Source organism: Ambystoma mexicanum, chromosome 2q, assembly GCF_040938575.1.
Source record: "Ambystoma mexicanum isolate Mex_15411 chromosome 2q, UKY_AmexF1_1, whole genome shotgun sequence".
Lineage (NCBI taxonomy): Eukaryota > Metazoa > Chordata > Amphibia > Caudata > Ambystomatidae > Ambystoma > Ambystoma mexicanum.
The window spans coordinates 455,686,309-455,698,930 of record NC_090924.1 but is presented as its reverse complement, the minus strand read 5'-3'; the positions used below and the strand labels follow the sequence as shown (position 1 = coordinate 455,698,930).

The window sequence follows — 12,622 nt, the reverse complement described above, 5'->3', positions numbered from 1 at the left end:
GGGTGTTTCCCCCTAACAGTACTCCCCTCTGAATTTGGAACTACTGGGCATTTTATTCAATTCTAATGCAATATATTTCCAGTCGTCCCACTCAAAAGGCGAAATCGGGCTGCAGAAGTCATGGTGGGCCACGGGGGAACAAAACACAAATAGGAACCTACACAGGCTACTAGACCTGAACCAAGCCCACAACGTGTATCACACATGAGAGTTCAGGTTACAATTCTTATTTTCAAGGATACACCGAGTAAATCTTGCTATTCTTGATCTCCAACATTCGCTAACTATCCCTTCTACTGTGACTCGCCCTGGTATCCGGTGATGAACCGCTTATCTAGGGTGAGGGAATAGTGTGAGAAAACTGACCCTTAAATCTTTTCTAATTACAGATTGTATCAGACTTAGAAAGATGCCACTATATGTTTGCTTCAAAGTAAAACACCTGGATTATTCCAGGGTGTGAGCACAGCAGGAGTTTAGAGTACATTTATTTATACCTGCATATCTGCTTAATTATAAAGAAAACTGATTTTAATCAAATTTAAAAAGACAATAGTTTTCTGGGTGTCTAAATGGTTAGCTAGGCATCCCTTGCTATGATGGTCGACATGTTTCAGTGGTATTCCGTTGCTTGTCTTCTACCTTCTTCAGGGACCAATATAAATCGTTAATCTTAATATCTATGGTCACTTACAGACTTCCATGGGGTCAAACAATGCATAAACAAAGAGGTGATGGCTGGAAGGTTTAGACTGAATCTTAACCACTGGCATTGCTTGAGGCAACCCTCCAGACCATCGTTCTTCCCTGCCAAGCCATTACAGAAGGGGAAAGACCATATGCAAATCAGGCTTGGCCCCACCCCAAAAGGGGAAGTCCAGCCCGAACTGCTAGGTCACATCCTTTCTGCACGAGACCACAAGCATCCCCAAACATGTTTCACCCTTGTTGGGGGTCACCAGTGAGGAGTAGCTTGGGTCTCTAGGCCCAGCAGGCACGGGACCCGCGTCTGGGCATACCCCTCCCACTCAGAGTGACAAAGCACAAACAAAGAGGTGATGGCTGGAAGGTTTAGACTGAATCTTAACCACTGGCATTGCTAGGGGCACCCCTCCAGACCATCGTTCTTCCCTGCCAAGCCATTACAGAAGGGGAAAGACCATATGCAAATCAGGCTTGGCCCCACCCCAAAAGGGGAAGTCCAGCCCGAACTGCTAGGTCACATCCCTTCTGCACGAGACCACAAGCATCCCCAAACATGTTTCACCCTTTTTGGGGGTCATCAGTGAGGAGTAACTTGGGTCTCTAGGCCCAGCAGGCACGGGACCCGCGTCTGGGCATACCCGTCCCACTCGGAGTGACAAAGCAAAAACAAAGAGGTGATGGCTGGAAGGTTTAGACTGAATCTTAACCACTGGCATTGCTCGGGGCAACCCTCCAGACCATTGTTCTTCCCTGCCAAGCCATTACAGAAGGGGAAAGACCATATGCAAATCAGGCTTGGCCCCACCCCAAAAGGTGAAGTCCAGCCCGAACTGCTAGGTCACATCCCTTCTGCACGAGACCACAAGCATCCCCAAACATGTTTTACCCTTGTTGGGGGTCATCAGTGAGGAGTAGCTTGGGTCTCTAGGCCCAGCAGGCACGGGACCCGCGTCTGGGCATACCCGTCCCACTCGGAGTGACAAAGCAAAAACAAAGAGGTGATGGCTGGAAGGTTTAGACTGAATCTTAACCACTGGCATTGCTCGGGGCAACCCTCCAGACCATCGTTCTTCCCTGCCAAGCCATTACAGAAGGGGAAAGACCATATGCAAATCAGGCTTGGCCCCACCCCAAAAGGTGAAGTCCAGCCCGAACTGCTAGGTCACATCCCTTCTGCACGAGACCACAAGCATCCCCAAACATGTTTTACCCTTGTTGGGGGTCATCAGTGAGGAGTAGCTTGGGTCTCTAGGCCCAGCAGGCACGGGACCCGCGTCTGGGCATACCCGTCCCACTCGGAGTGACAAAGCAAAAACAAAGAGGTGATGGCTGGAAGGTTTAGACTGAATCTTAACCACTGGCATTGCTCGGGGCAACCCTCCAGACCATCGTTCTTCCCTGCCAAGCCATTACAGAAGGGGAAAGACCATATGCAAATCAGGCTTGGCCCCACCCCAAAAGGGGAAGTCCAGCCCGAACTGCTAGGTCACATCCCTTCTGTACGAGACCACAAGCATCCCCAAACATGTTTCACCATTGTTGGGGGTCATCAGTGAGGAGTAGCTTGGGTCTCTAGGCCCAGCAGGCACGGGACCCGCGTCTGGGCATACCCGTCCCACTCGGAGTGACAAAGCACAAACAAAGAGGTGATGGCTGGAAGGTTTAGACTGAATCTTAACCACTGGCATTGCTCGGGGCAACCCTCCAGACCATCGTTCTTCCCTGCCAAGCCATTACAGAAGGGGAAAGACCATATGCAAATCAGGCTTGGCCCCACCCCAAAAGGGGAAGTCCAGCCCGAACTGCTTGGTCACATCCCTTCTGCACGAGACCACAAGCATCCCCAAACATGTTTCACCATTGTTGGGGGTCATCAGTGAGGAGTAGCTTGGGTCTCTAGGCCCAGCAGGCACGGGACCCGCGTCTGGGCATACCCGTCCCACTCGGAGTGACAAAGCAAAAACAAAGAGGTGATGGCTGGAAGGTTTAGACTGAATCTTAACCACTGGCATTGCTCGGGGCAACCCTCCAGACCATCGTTCTTCCCTGCCAAGCCATTACAGAAGGGGAAAGACCATATGCAAATCAGGCTTGGCCCCACCCCAAAAGGGGAAGTCCAGCCCGAACTGCTAGGTCACATCCCTTCTGCACGAGACCACAAGCATCCCCAAACATGTTCACCCTTGTTGGGGGTCATCAGTGAGGAGTAGCTTGGGTCTCTAGGCCCATCAGGCACGGGACCCGCGTCTGGGCATACCCGTCCCACTCGGAGTGACAAAGCAAAAACAAAGATGTGATGGCTGGAAGGTTTAGACTGAATCTTAACCACTGGCATTGCTCGGGGAAACCCTCCAGACCATCGTTCTTCCCTGCCAAGCCATTACAGAAGGGGAAAGACCATATGCAAATCAGGCTTGGCCCCACCCCAAAAGGGGAAGTCCAGCCCGAACTGCTAGGTCACATCCCTTCTGCACGAGACCACAAGCATCCCCAAACATGTTTCACCCTTGTTGGGGGTCATCAGTGAGGAGTAGCTTGGGTCTCTAGGCCCAGCAGGCACGGGACCCGCGTCTGGGCATACCCGTCCCACTCGGAGTGACAAAGCAAAAACAAAGAGGTGACAAAGCAAAAACCATCTGGCTTTTCTGCGGTCTTTGAAGACCCTCCTTTTCTAGGTTCTACTCTGCGTCATCACTGCTTCTCCTCGACTGTTTAGCGCCAAGATGCCCTTGGGCGTATGTGTGCTGTATAAATACATGTAACATAACATAACATGGAGGTACTTCGCTTTGTTAGAGGACATACCGCGTATTATCCACAAGGGGAATGCCCCGTTGGTCCTGACTGATTCCAACGTGTCCCTTGTGTGGGCACTTCAATCTCTGGGTATGTATTGACCTGTGAGTCTCTCATATTTTTTCTTCTCTTTATGGAAAATCTAGGAGTAGGTATGTTGTTTTTTCCCACATTCAAAAGGGGCTATAATTTCAGAACCTCTTTTTTGATGCGATTCACATGAGGTGAATAGCAAAAGGCTGCTGTTATTTTTTCATCCGCGATTTTACGCGACGGGTGTTACATGAGAGTGGTCTCTCTAGGGATATGTTTGGGTCTTTTTCTAGCATATCGGACAGTTTTTTTGCCTGTAATTTTAGAGCCAACAAATTGGCCTTTGAATTGTATTCCCTCACCGTAGAGCAATTTCTGCGGAAATGCAGAAATTGCCCAAAGGGAACGTTTTCTTTAAGGGTTTGGGGATGGTAACTCTGGAACTGTAACAATGGGTTCCTATCCGTTGGTTTATGACATACAGATGTAGTTATTACCCCTATCTTAGCTGTAAGTGTTAGATCCAAAAAGTGTATTTCGGATTTGCTCCATGTCATTGTGAAAATGAGGAAATGATTCTGTTCATCTAGCCAACTCAGGCAAGTGTCCAAGTGTCCAAGGTCCCCTCAGTGCCTTCAAAAATCAGCAACACATTGTCTATGTATCTAGACCACTGGAGGATTTTTTTGGCAAAGGAATTGATAGTATTGTAAACACTGCAGTTCTCAACTTCAGAGACATATACATTTGCCAGGCTGGGGGCAAACGTGGCCTCATGGTGGTACCTGACATCTGTTCATAGTAGTTTTCTTCATAAATGAAGCAATTCTTAGTCAAGGCAATTTCTGCTAATTGCATTACAAAGTGATAGGTATCTCTAACGGTGGATTCTTTTACCGTAATATCTTGCCAATTACTAGTAGTGTTTCCTCCTGGGGAATTCGAGTATATAATGCCTCGATATCTAAAGTGACAAGAAACTGAGTCTCAGGGTTAAACATTGCCTGTTTAGTAATACAGAGGACAGGGAACAAGTTACTTACCTGTAACTGTTGTTCTCCAGCATGGGTCTGGCATGGATTCACATGCTCATGAACATTCCCTGTCGTCAGGCTGGGAATCCTCGGTAAAGAAAAAATCAGTATCAGTTTCGTTTCTGATCTGTCTTTCTTAGTAGTAACCAATCACTGATCTCTAGGTCATACTGCCCCCAGCCAATGACTGCCCTCTCCCTAAGCCCCGCCTCTGGCAGCCATCCTCAGATTTGGTAACACGCCAAGTGGCAGTATGACCAAGTGAAGAGCCGCAGAGGGGTAGGTGGGAGGGTTCGCATGTGAATCCATGCCAGACCCATGCAGGAGAACAACAGTTACAGGTAAGTAACTTGTTCCTTCTCCAACATGGGGTCTGGCATGGATCCACATGCTCATGAATAAAAGAATACATAGCAGTGTGCACATGCACAACCACGGGAGGTGGCAACAGGCTCAACATTAAGCAATACAACAACTCAACATTAAGCATATCTTACCTCCTCACCAGGCTCACCTTAAGCGAACAGGTTGCGCAGCACTGCTTGGCCGAGGTGTCCGGTCAATTGGTCGACAACATTTGGTCGACGGGACAACTGGTCGACACCATTTGGTCGAATGCCAAATGGTCGAATTTTTTTTTTTTTATTTATGTGTTTTGTGGGTTTTCGTGTGGGGAAAACAAAAGAAAAAAAAGGGGGTTGGGGGGGGGACCCCCCCCAAAAAAACAAAAAAGGGCTATAAAAAAAAAAAAAAAAAAAAATTCGACCATTTGGCATTCGACCAAATGGTGTCGACCAGTTGTCCCGTCGACCAAATGTTTTCGACCAATTGACTGGTAACCCTTGGCCGACCCTGGACTTCTCCCTGGAGTCCCAATCGACACAGTAGAATCTTGTGAAGGTGTGCGTCGACCTCCACGTAGCAGCCCTGCAGATGTCCAGCAGGGGCACACCAGACAGGAACGCCGTGGTAGCAGCGATCGCTCTGGTTGAGTGGGCTCTCGGACGGCCGGGAAGCGGTCGGTTTGCCAACCGGTGACAATGCATGATGCAGCCGGAGAGCCATCTGGAAATGGAAGTCTTCGAGAGAGCCTTCCCTTGATTCACAGAGCCAAAGTTCATGAATAGCTGTGATGTCTTCCGAAAACTCTTCGTGCGGTCCACGTAGAACTTCAGCGCTCTAGCTACTTCCAACGAGTGCAAAGTCCTCGCGGCCGGCATCGAAGGCGACGGGAAGAAAACTGGTAACACCAAGGGCTCGTTGAGGTGGAAGTCAGACGGCACCTTGGGCATGAAGGAGAGGTGCGTCCTAAGCACTACCCTTGTGTCATGAAAAGTCAAGTATGGAGGCTTGCAAGATAGGGCCTGAATCTCTCCCACTCGTCGTGCAGAGGTGATGGCCACGAGGAACGCTGTCTTCCATGACAAGAACTTCAAGGGCGCCGAATGCATAGGCTCGAATGGGGCTCCCATAAGCCTGGTCAGCACCACATTAAGTTCCCACGCCGGGGCAGGAGCCTTCACCGGCGGGAATGAACGGAATAGTCCCTTCATAAATTCCTTTACCAGGCGATGAGACCACAAGAACGCCCGTCCCGTAGTCCTGGTATACCGGGAGATGGCAGCCAGATGTATTTTTATGGAGGCGTGAGCCAGTCCAGCTTTGGCCAGCGACAGTAAGTACCGCAGCACTTGAGGGGCCGTAATCCGCAGAGGGTTAATCTTCTGTGCACGGCACCAGACAGAGAACCTCTTCCATTTATGACCGTAATACTTGAGAGTTGAGGACGCCCTGGCCTTTGCAAGAACCTCTCTGCAATCAGCCGGGATATCGTACCCTCCAAACTCTAGCGCTGCAGGAGCCAGGCCTGCAAGTTCAGCGACTGTGGGTCGTGGTGCAGAATGGCGCCTCCTTCTCTGGAGAGAAGATCCGCGTCCGCCGGCAGCCTGACTGGCGGGGACGTTGACAAGTCCAGAAGGTCCGGGAACCAGACCTGCCTCGGCCACGCCGGTGCGACGAGGATCATCCTGCACCTGGACTTCTTGAGCTGGCTGATGAGGCGCAGCAGCAACGGCAATGGAGGGAACGCGTATAGAAACAGGCCGTCCCAAGGGAACGAGAAAGCATCGCCCATGCTCCTCGGCTGTGGGAACCTGCTGGCGAACCTCTGGCACTTGGAGTTCGTCGCCGTCGCGAACAGGTCGATCTGGGGTTTGCCCCATCCTTGGAAGAGTCGATCCACTTGATCCTGGCGCAGTTCTCACTCGTGGCACGAGCGCAGCTCCCTGCTGAGTGAGTCAGCGATGGTGTTTTTTATTCCTGCCAGGTGGAAGGGAACCAGAAACATCCCCTGGGCGACGGCCCAGTGCCACAGATCCTGGGCCTCCTTGGATAGGGCTGGGGATCTGGTGCCTCCCTGCTTCCGTATGTAGAACATTGTGGTGGTGTTGTCGGTGAAGATCCTCACCACTTTGTCCTTGAGGGACGGGAGGAACGACTTGAGCGCCCAGAACACTGCACAGAGCTCCAAGATGTTGATGTGAAGAGACCTCTCCTCCGGGAGCCAAAGGCCTCTTGCGTGGAGATCTCCGGTGTGGGCACCCCAACCCTCCAGAGAGGCGTTCGTAGTCACCATCTCCTGAAACAGCAGGGTTTGAAAGTCCTTGCCCGTCGTGAGGTGAGCCCGGGTGCCCCACCATAGGATCGCCCGACGGAACTCCTCATCGAGGGGGATCCTGTCCTCGAAGCAGCCCCCTGCCTGAAACCAGCGGGCGTCGAGGAACTCCTGTAGCGGACGCATCCGAAGTCTGCAAAGGGGTACAAGGTAGATGCATGAGGACATCATCCCGAGAAGGGACTTGATGGACCTAACCCTGGCCACGTCCATGGCTAACAGTCGCCGTACCTTGCCCAGGGTGGTTTTGGCCTCTTCTCTGAAGGGGAGGCCAATTGCTCCACTGTATAGAGCTTCGCCCCCAAAAACAATGCTACTTGCGACGGAACCAGGTGGGATTTGGGGTAGTTGATGGAGAACCCCAGCTCCGTGAGCAACCGGACGATCCTCGCCGTATGATCGACGGCGAGTTCCCTTGACCTTGCCCGGATTAGCCAGTCGTCCAGGTAGGGGTAGACGTGGATCCCCTGCAGGCGCAGCCGCACCGCCACTGGTGCCAGGCACTTGGTGAAAACCCTGGGTGCCGACTTTAATCCGAACGGTAGGGCTCTGAATTGGTAGTGGCGTCCTTAAACCACGAACCTGAGGAACTTCCTGTGCCTTTTTAGAATGGGGATGCGGAAGTAAGCATCCTCCAGGTCCAGCGACGATAGGAAGTCGCCTTCCTCCAGCTGTCCCAGTACGTGCTGGAGGGTGACCATCCTGAATTTCTGCGCCTTGATGTATTTGTTTAGCCGACGCAGGTCTAGGATGGGGCGCCAACCGCCTGTCTTCTTCCTGACGAGGAAGTACCTTGAGTATACTCCGGAGCCCCGGAGCCTCCTGGGGACGAGCTCGATGGCACCTTTCTTGAGCATCGCCTTTACCTCCAACAGCAGTTGAGGGACGTGATTCTCCTTCCTGACCACGGGAGGAATGCGAGGGCACTTCTTTAGGAATTCCAGCGAGTGCCCGTTGGCCAGGGTGTCCAACACCCAATGATCGGTGGAGATGGACTCCCACACCCTGACGAACTTCGTCAGTCGGCCTCCCACTGGGGGTGCTTCGGTGGGGGCCCGACCACCCGGCCGGGTCAGTCTTGCTTGGAAGCGGCCTTGCCTCCTTGGCCTCCTTGGCGACGACGGCGGGAACCCCCTTGCTTGCCGCAACCTCTGTAGGCCTCCTGGGAAGAGGAGCAAGCCGCCTGGCGGTAGGTGGAGGAGCCACCGCTGGATCCTTTGGAGGCACCCTGTCTGCCCCCAGAGCTCCGAAAGGGCCGTCGCTGCTGAAGCACCCCAAGGGCCCGGGCCGTCTCCGAGTCGGTCTTGATGGCGTGTAGAGACTCATCCACCGCCTTACAAAAGAGGTTGTTGCCCTCGAACGGCATGTCCAACACTCTGGCCTGGACGTCCTGGCGAAAGTCTGTCGCCTTGAGCCATCCTCGTCGTCGGAGGCAAACTCTGTTGCCCAGCTGGCGAAATCCTGTATCGGCAATGTCCGTTGCCACCGTAATGGCGTGATCCGACGCCATCTCGCCCTCCTGCAGAATTTCTAGGGCCTCCGCCCTTTTGTCATCTGGCAGGAAATCTAGCAGTGGAGCTATCTTGAACCAGAGCTCCCTGTCGTAGCGGGCCACGATCGCTAGGGCATTGGCCGCCTTAATCGTCGTCGCCGCCGACGAGATGACTCGTCGTCCCATAGAGTCCAACTTCTTACCCTTGCTGTCCGGCGAGGAAGTGGAAGTTGAAGCCGCCGCGCCCGTTGCCTTCTTCTTAGCCGCTGCCGAGATGACCGAGTCTGGCGTGGGCTGGGCCCTGAGGCACAAGGGGGCGGCATCGGGGACTCGGTATTTCTTCTCGTACCTGTCCCTCTTGGCGGGTGTCGTGGCAGGGTTCTTGAGAACAGCAAGCCCCTCGTCCCAGATGTCGTTGAGTAAAGGCACTGCGAGGACCGTCTTCCTCTTAGCCTCTCGTCGTTGGTACATAAACCCCTCCTTTTTCTGTTCTTCAGGGCAGAGCTGGAAGAGCTCAGATGCCCTGGTTATCATGGCGTGGAAAGAGCCAACCTCGTCGGCTGGGGACGCCTGCGGGGGGGGTGACGACGGGATGTCTGCTGTGTCATCGCCGCCGTCGTCGTCCGTCACCGTATACGTCGCTGTATCCTCTCCCAGCGAGGGGGATGAGGGGTCCACCGGCCTCGTGGGCACCAAGGGCGGAGAGGGGTGGACTCTCCTCCGCTTGTTCGGAGGGTTTCCCGACGGACCTGGTTCTGGATCCTCCGTCGGGGTCCGTGGTAATCTCGTCCTTATCTCGGTACATAAGGATTGGATTGCCAACAAAATGGCCGCCGAGCTATCCTGTGGCTTGGGCAATGGCTGCGACGGACGGGATGGCCGCTCCACTGGGCCCTGTTCGTCGTCCTCTTCGCTATCTTCGATCACGTCAGCAGGGACCGTCCCCTGGGATCGAACCTTCTCGAACCTCTCGTTGAGGTTTATGAACCTCTCGTTGAGGCCTATGGACCTTTCTTTGAGGCCCCTCTCGGTCTCCACCAGTTCCTCCTCAGAGGCTGATTCCGAGTCTGTAACGGCCACCGCCCCCCCCCTCTTTTTCAGCCAGGGGCTTCCCGGGGGTCTTAGCGGTGGGCTGGAAAGAGGATTCCCTCCGCGGTGGCAAGGATACTCTGGGCCCAGAGGCCGTTTACATTGGCGTAGTCTCAGCCGGCTCTGCCAGGGTCGCAGAGACCCCTTTGGTAGAGGCCTTAGCCGGGTGGATCAAGGCCCTCACCACCTTAGGTGCATCCTGGGCCTTCGCCTTGGGGGGAGGGTCAACGCCTCGCTCCCCCTTCGAGATCGATCGGGTCTGCTCCAGCGGCCTACCCGGGTTCTCGGACTTCCTCTTCCCTGAACCAGAGCGCTGGCTCGTGGTCGAACGTGCCGGGGAAGTAGCGCCCTGCTTGGCAACCGAAGAGCCCGACTTTTCGGCGCTCCCGGAGCCCGCGGACTCATGGTGCTTGGCCTTCTGTTGGGCCCCCGTCGCCGGGGCGCCCTCAAAGGACTTAGAAGCCCGCTCAGACTTCTTCTTCGCCTTCTAACTTGCTGTGCCCTTCTCCTGCCAGGTGGCGAGGCGGGAACGACGATCTTATTTGGTCCGTTCCGAAAGGTTCTTGCAGAACGCACAGTCCTTCTCCACGTGCGTCTTGTCCCCATGGAGGCAGTAGAGACATCGCGAATGCTCGTCCTCCTTGAAAACGTTATATAATCCGCATCCAGTGCAGTTCCTGAACAGCTTGGATCCGGGCGTCAAGCTCCCTTTGTCCTGGGCCATGTCCGTTGAGGTAGGCCGCAGATCTTCCGGAATCCTCCAAGAAGTGTAAACTCGACGAAAACTTCACCCTTGAGGGGCGTAGAAGAATTCCGAAATGGGCCCCCTGTCATCGGAAGTAGAAACGGTGGAGCTTGAGGCTCGATTAAACCGAAAAAATGAGAAAATCTCCTAAAAAAGCATGAAAACGCAGTAAAAAACTCGAGAGCTAAACACGAGGACTCCCAACACTTGAGCGTGTGGTAAAAATCTGAGGATGGCTGCCAGAGGCGGGGATTAGGGAGAGGGCAGTCATTGGCTGGGGTCCGTATGACCCAGAGATCAGTGATTGGTTACTACTAAGAAAGACAGATCAGAAACGAAACTGATACTGATTTTTTCTTTACCGCGGATTCCCAGCCTGACGACGACGAATGTTCATGAGCATGTGAATCCATGCCAGACCCCATGCTGGAGAACCGTAGTGCCACTTGAAAGCTCTGGGGTAATGCCCTGTGTACTGCCTATAGAGGTGGTATCACATCGCTGGTGGCTTCCAGTGGCCCCCATACTTCCCGAGTCACCCTCCATTTTCCCACAGTGGTACATCTATCACAATAGGCATTAATGATCAAACCCTGTTCGGTCCCTTAGATGTTTGGTATTTCTGGAGATAACTGACAAACCCCAAGAGGCATGATAAAGAGGTTGACGTTTATTGCAGAATATGAATAAACAAAAATGAATGGAACACATTTCAGGCATGTAAACGGTAGGGTAGTGTGTTGGGGGTTTATATTTTAACTACCAATGTACCTCTGTTTCCTCTGTTTAAGTTTTTCCTCCTGTATCTTTGATGTGAGGTCTTCTATCCTATGCTTTGACTCTTCTGAAAGTTGCTGCTGTCTGCAAAATAAATAACATTTCATTTTTACATTTAATTTCATCCAACCCAAGAGATAACCCATTATGCATTGATTACTTACTGGCAATTTTCATACACTTAGTATTCATTTTTCTCCTTAGAGTCCCTGCATAATGTTAGGTGAATTTCCAGGACATAGGCAACCCCCCTTACCCTTGAGAACTAAAAACATGTTTACTCCCTACCCTTAATCTGGTGTTGAGTCTCAGAAATACCAACTCACTGAAGTCAAGCGAATGTCTTCAACAAGAAATACTACCACTCTTTCCCACTGCAATTGGTGACTGACCCTTCTACAAAGAGGGCTTCCCTTTCAAAAGATGAAAAAGATGACTCAAAACTAGACTAAGTGGGGCATTTTGAACATAAAAAGGTGGCGTAAAAGCAAGACATATTGCTTTCCCGCCTCCATTTAGCGATATGCCCCATTTTCCTGCTTGTTCAAGGCATAGTAGGCAGCAAAGCGGTGTGTGCATCTCTTCTTTGCTTTCTTCCTCTGTCTTGAAGGAGCACATGGTTTTACACCTGCATGAGATTTTAATGCAGGCGTAATACCGATGAACTCCAATGGAATACCCCTTGCTATTGCACCTGTTAAATAGCAGGGGATTCCATTGGAATCCATTATAAAAACGCTGCATGCAAAGTGTAATTTGCAGGCTGTGTTTTATTTCGCTCAAAGCCGAGAGCAAAACTGAAGAGTAAATGCAATTTAGCCTTGCTTTACTCTTTGGTTTTCCACTCCAATTTGAGAGTGACAATAATTGCACGCGCTGGACCCAACCACACGTACCTCCCCTGCATGCAATTACCGTTTTTTTAGAAAAAGACCTAAGTGTCTTCAGATATTTGTTTGTTTACTGGGATCATGAACATTCATTGTCACAGCTCTGCTGTCAACTTCTCATTTACCTTAGAAATGCTGTACAGAGTTGCACAGTGGAACAGCCTACCATAGTCATCCACAATAAAAGTAGCAAAGTGTCTAAGAGACACCCTGCCCGGCAGCACCTACCATTATAAAGCATGTTGGCTGATAACCGCTCGTCAGACCATTTTTTCAAGGCCTTTATGGAAACAGCTTCATTTTTGTTCCTTATAAGCAATTCTATGCTCTTGCTGCTAGAAAAGCTTATTCAGAGAGAAAATCAACCACATTTGTAATGTGAGGCTC

The 12,622-nt window shown here is 51.9% G+C and overlaps 1 protein-coding gene across 1 annotated transcript in view; it reads right to left on the bottom strand.

Annotated features, from left to right (window-relative positions):
- The window catches only part of LOC138568762 (synaptonemal complex central element protein 1-like), a 1,666,397-nt gene that overhangs the window by 596,190 nt on the left and 1,057,585 nt on the right, over positions 1-12,622 (bottom strand). Inside the window, exon 7 of the mRNA XM_069646543.1 lies at positions 11,340-11,429. Coding sequence (XP_069502644.1) covers positions 11,340-11,429 — 90 coding nt within the window. The remainder of the gene's footprint in view (positions 1-11,339; positions 11,430-12,622) is intronic.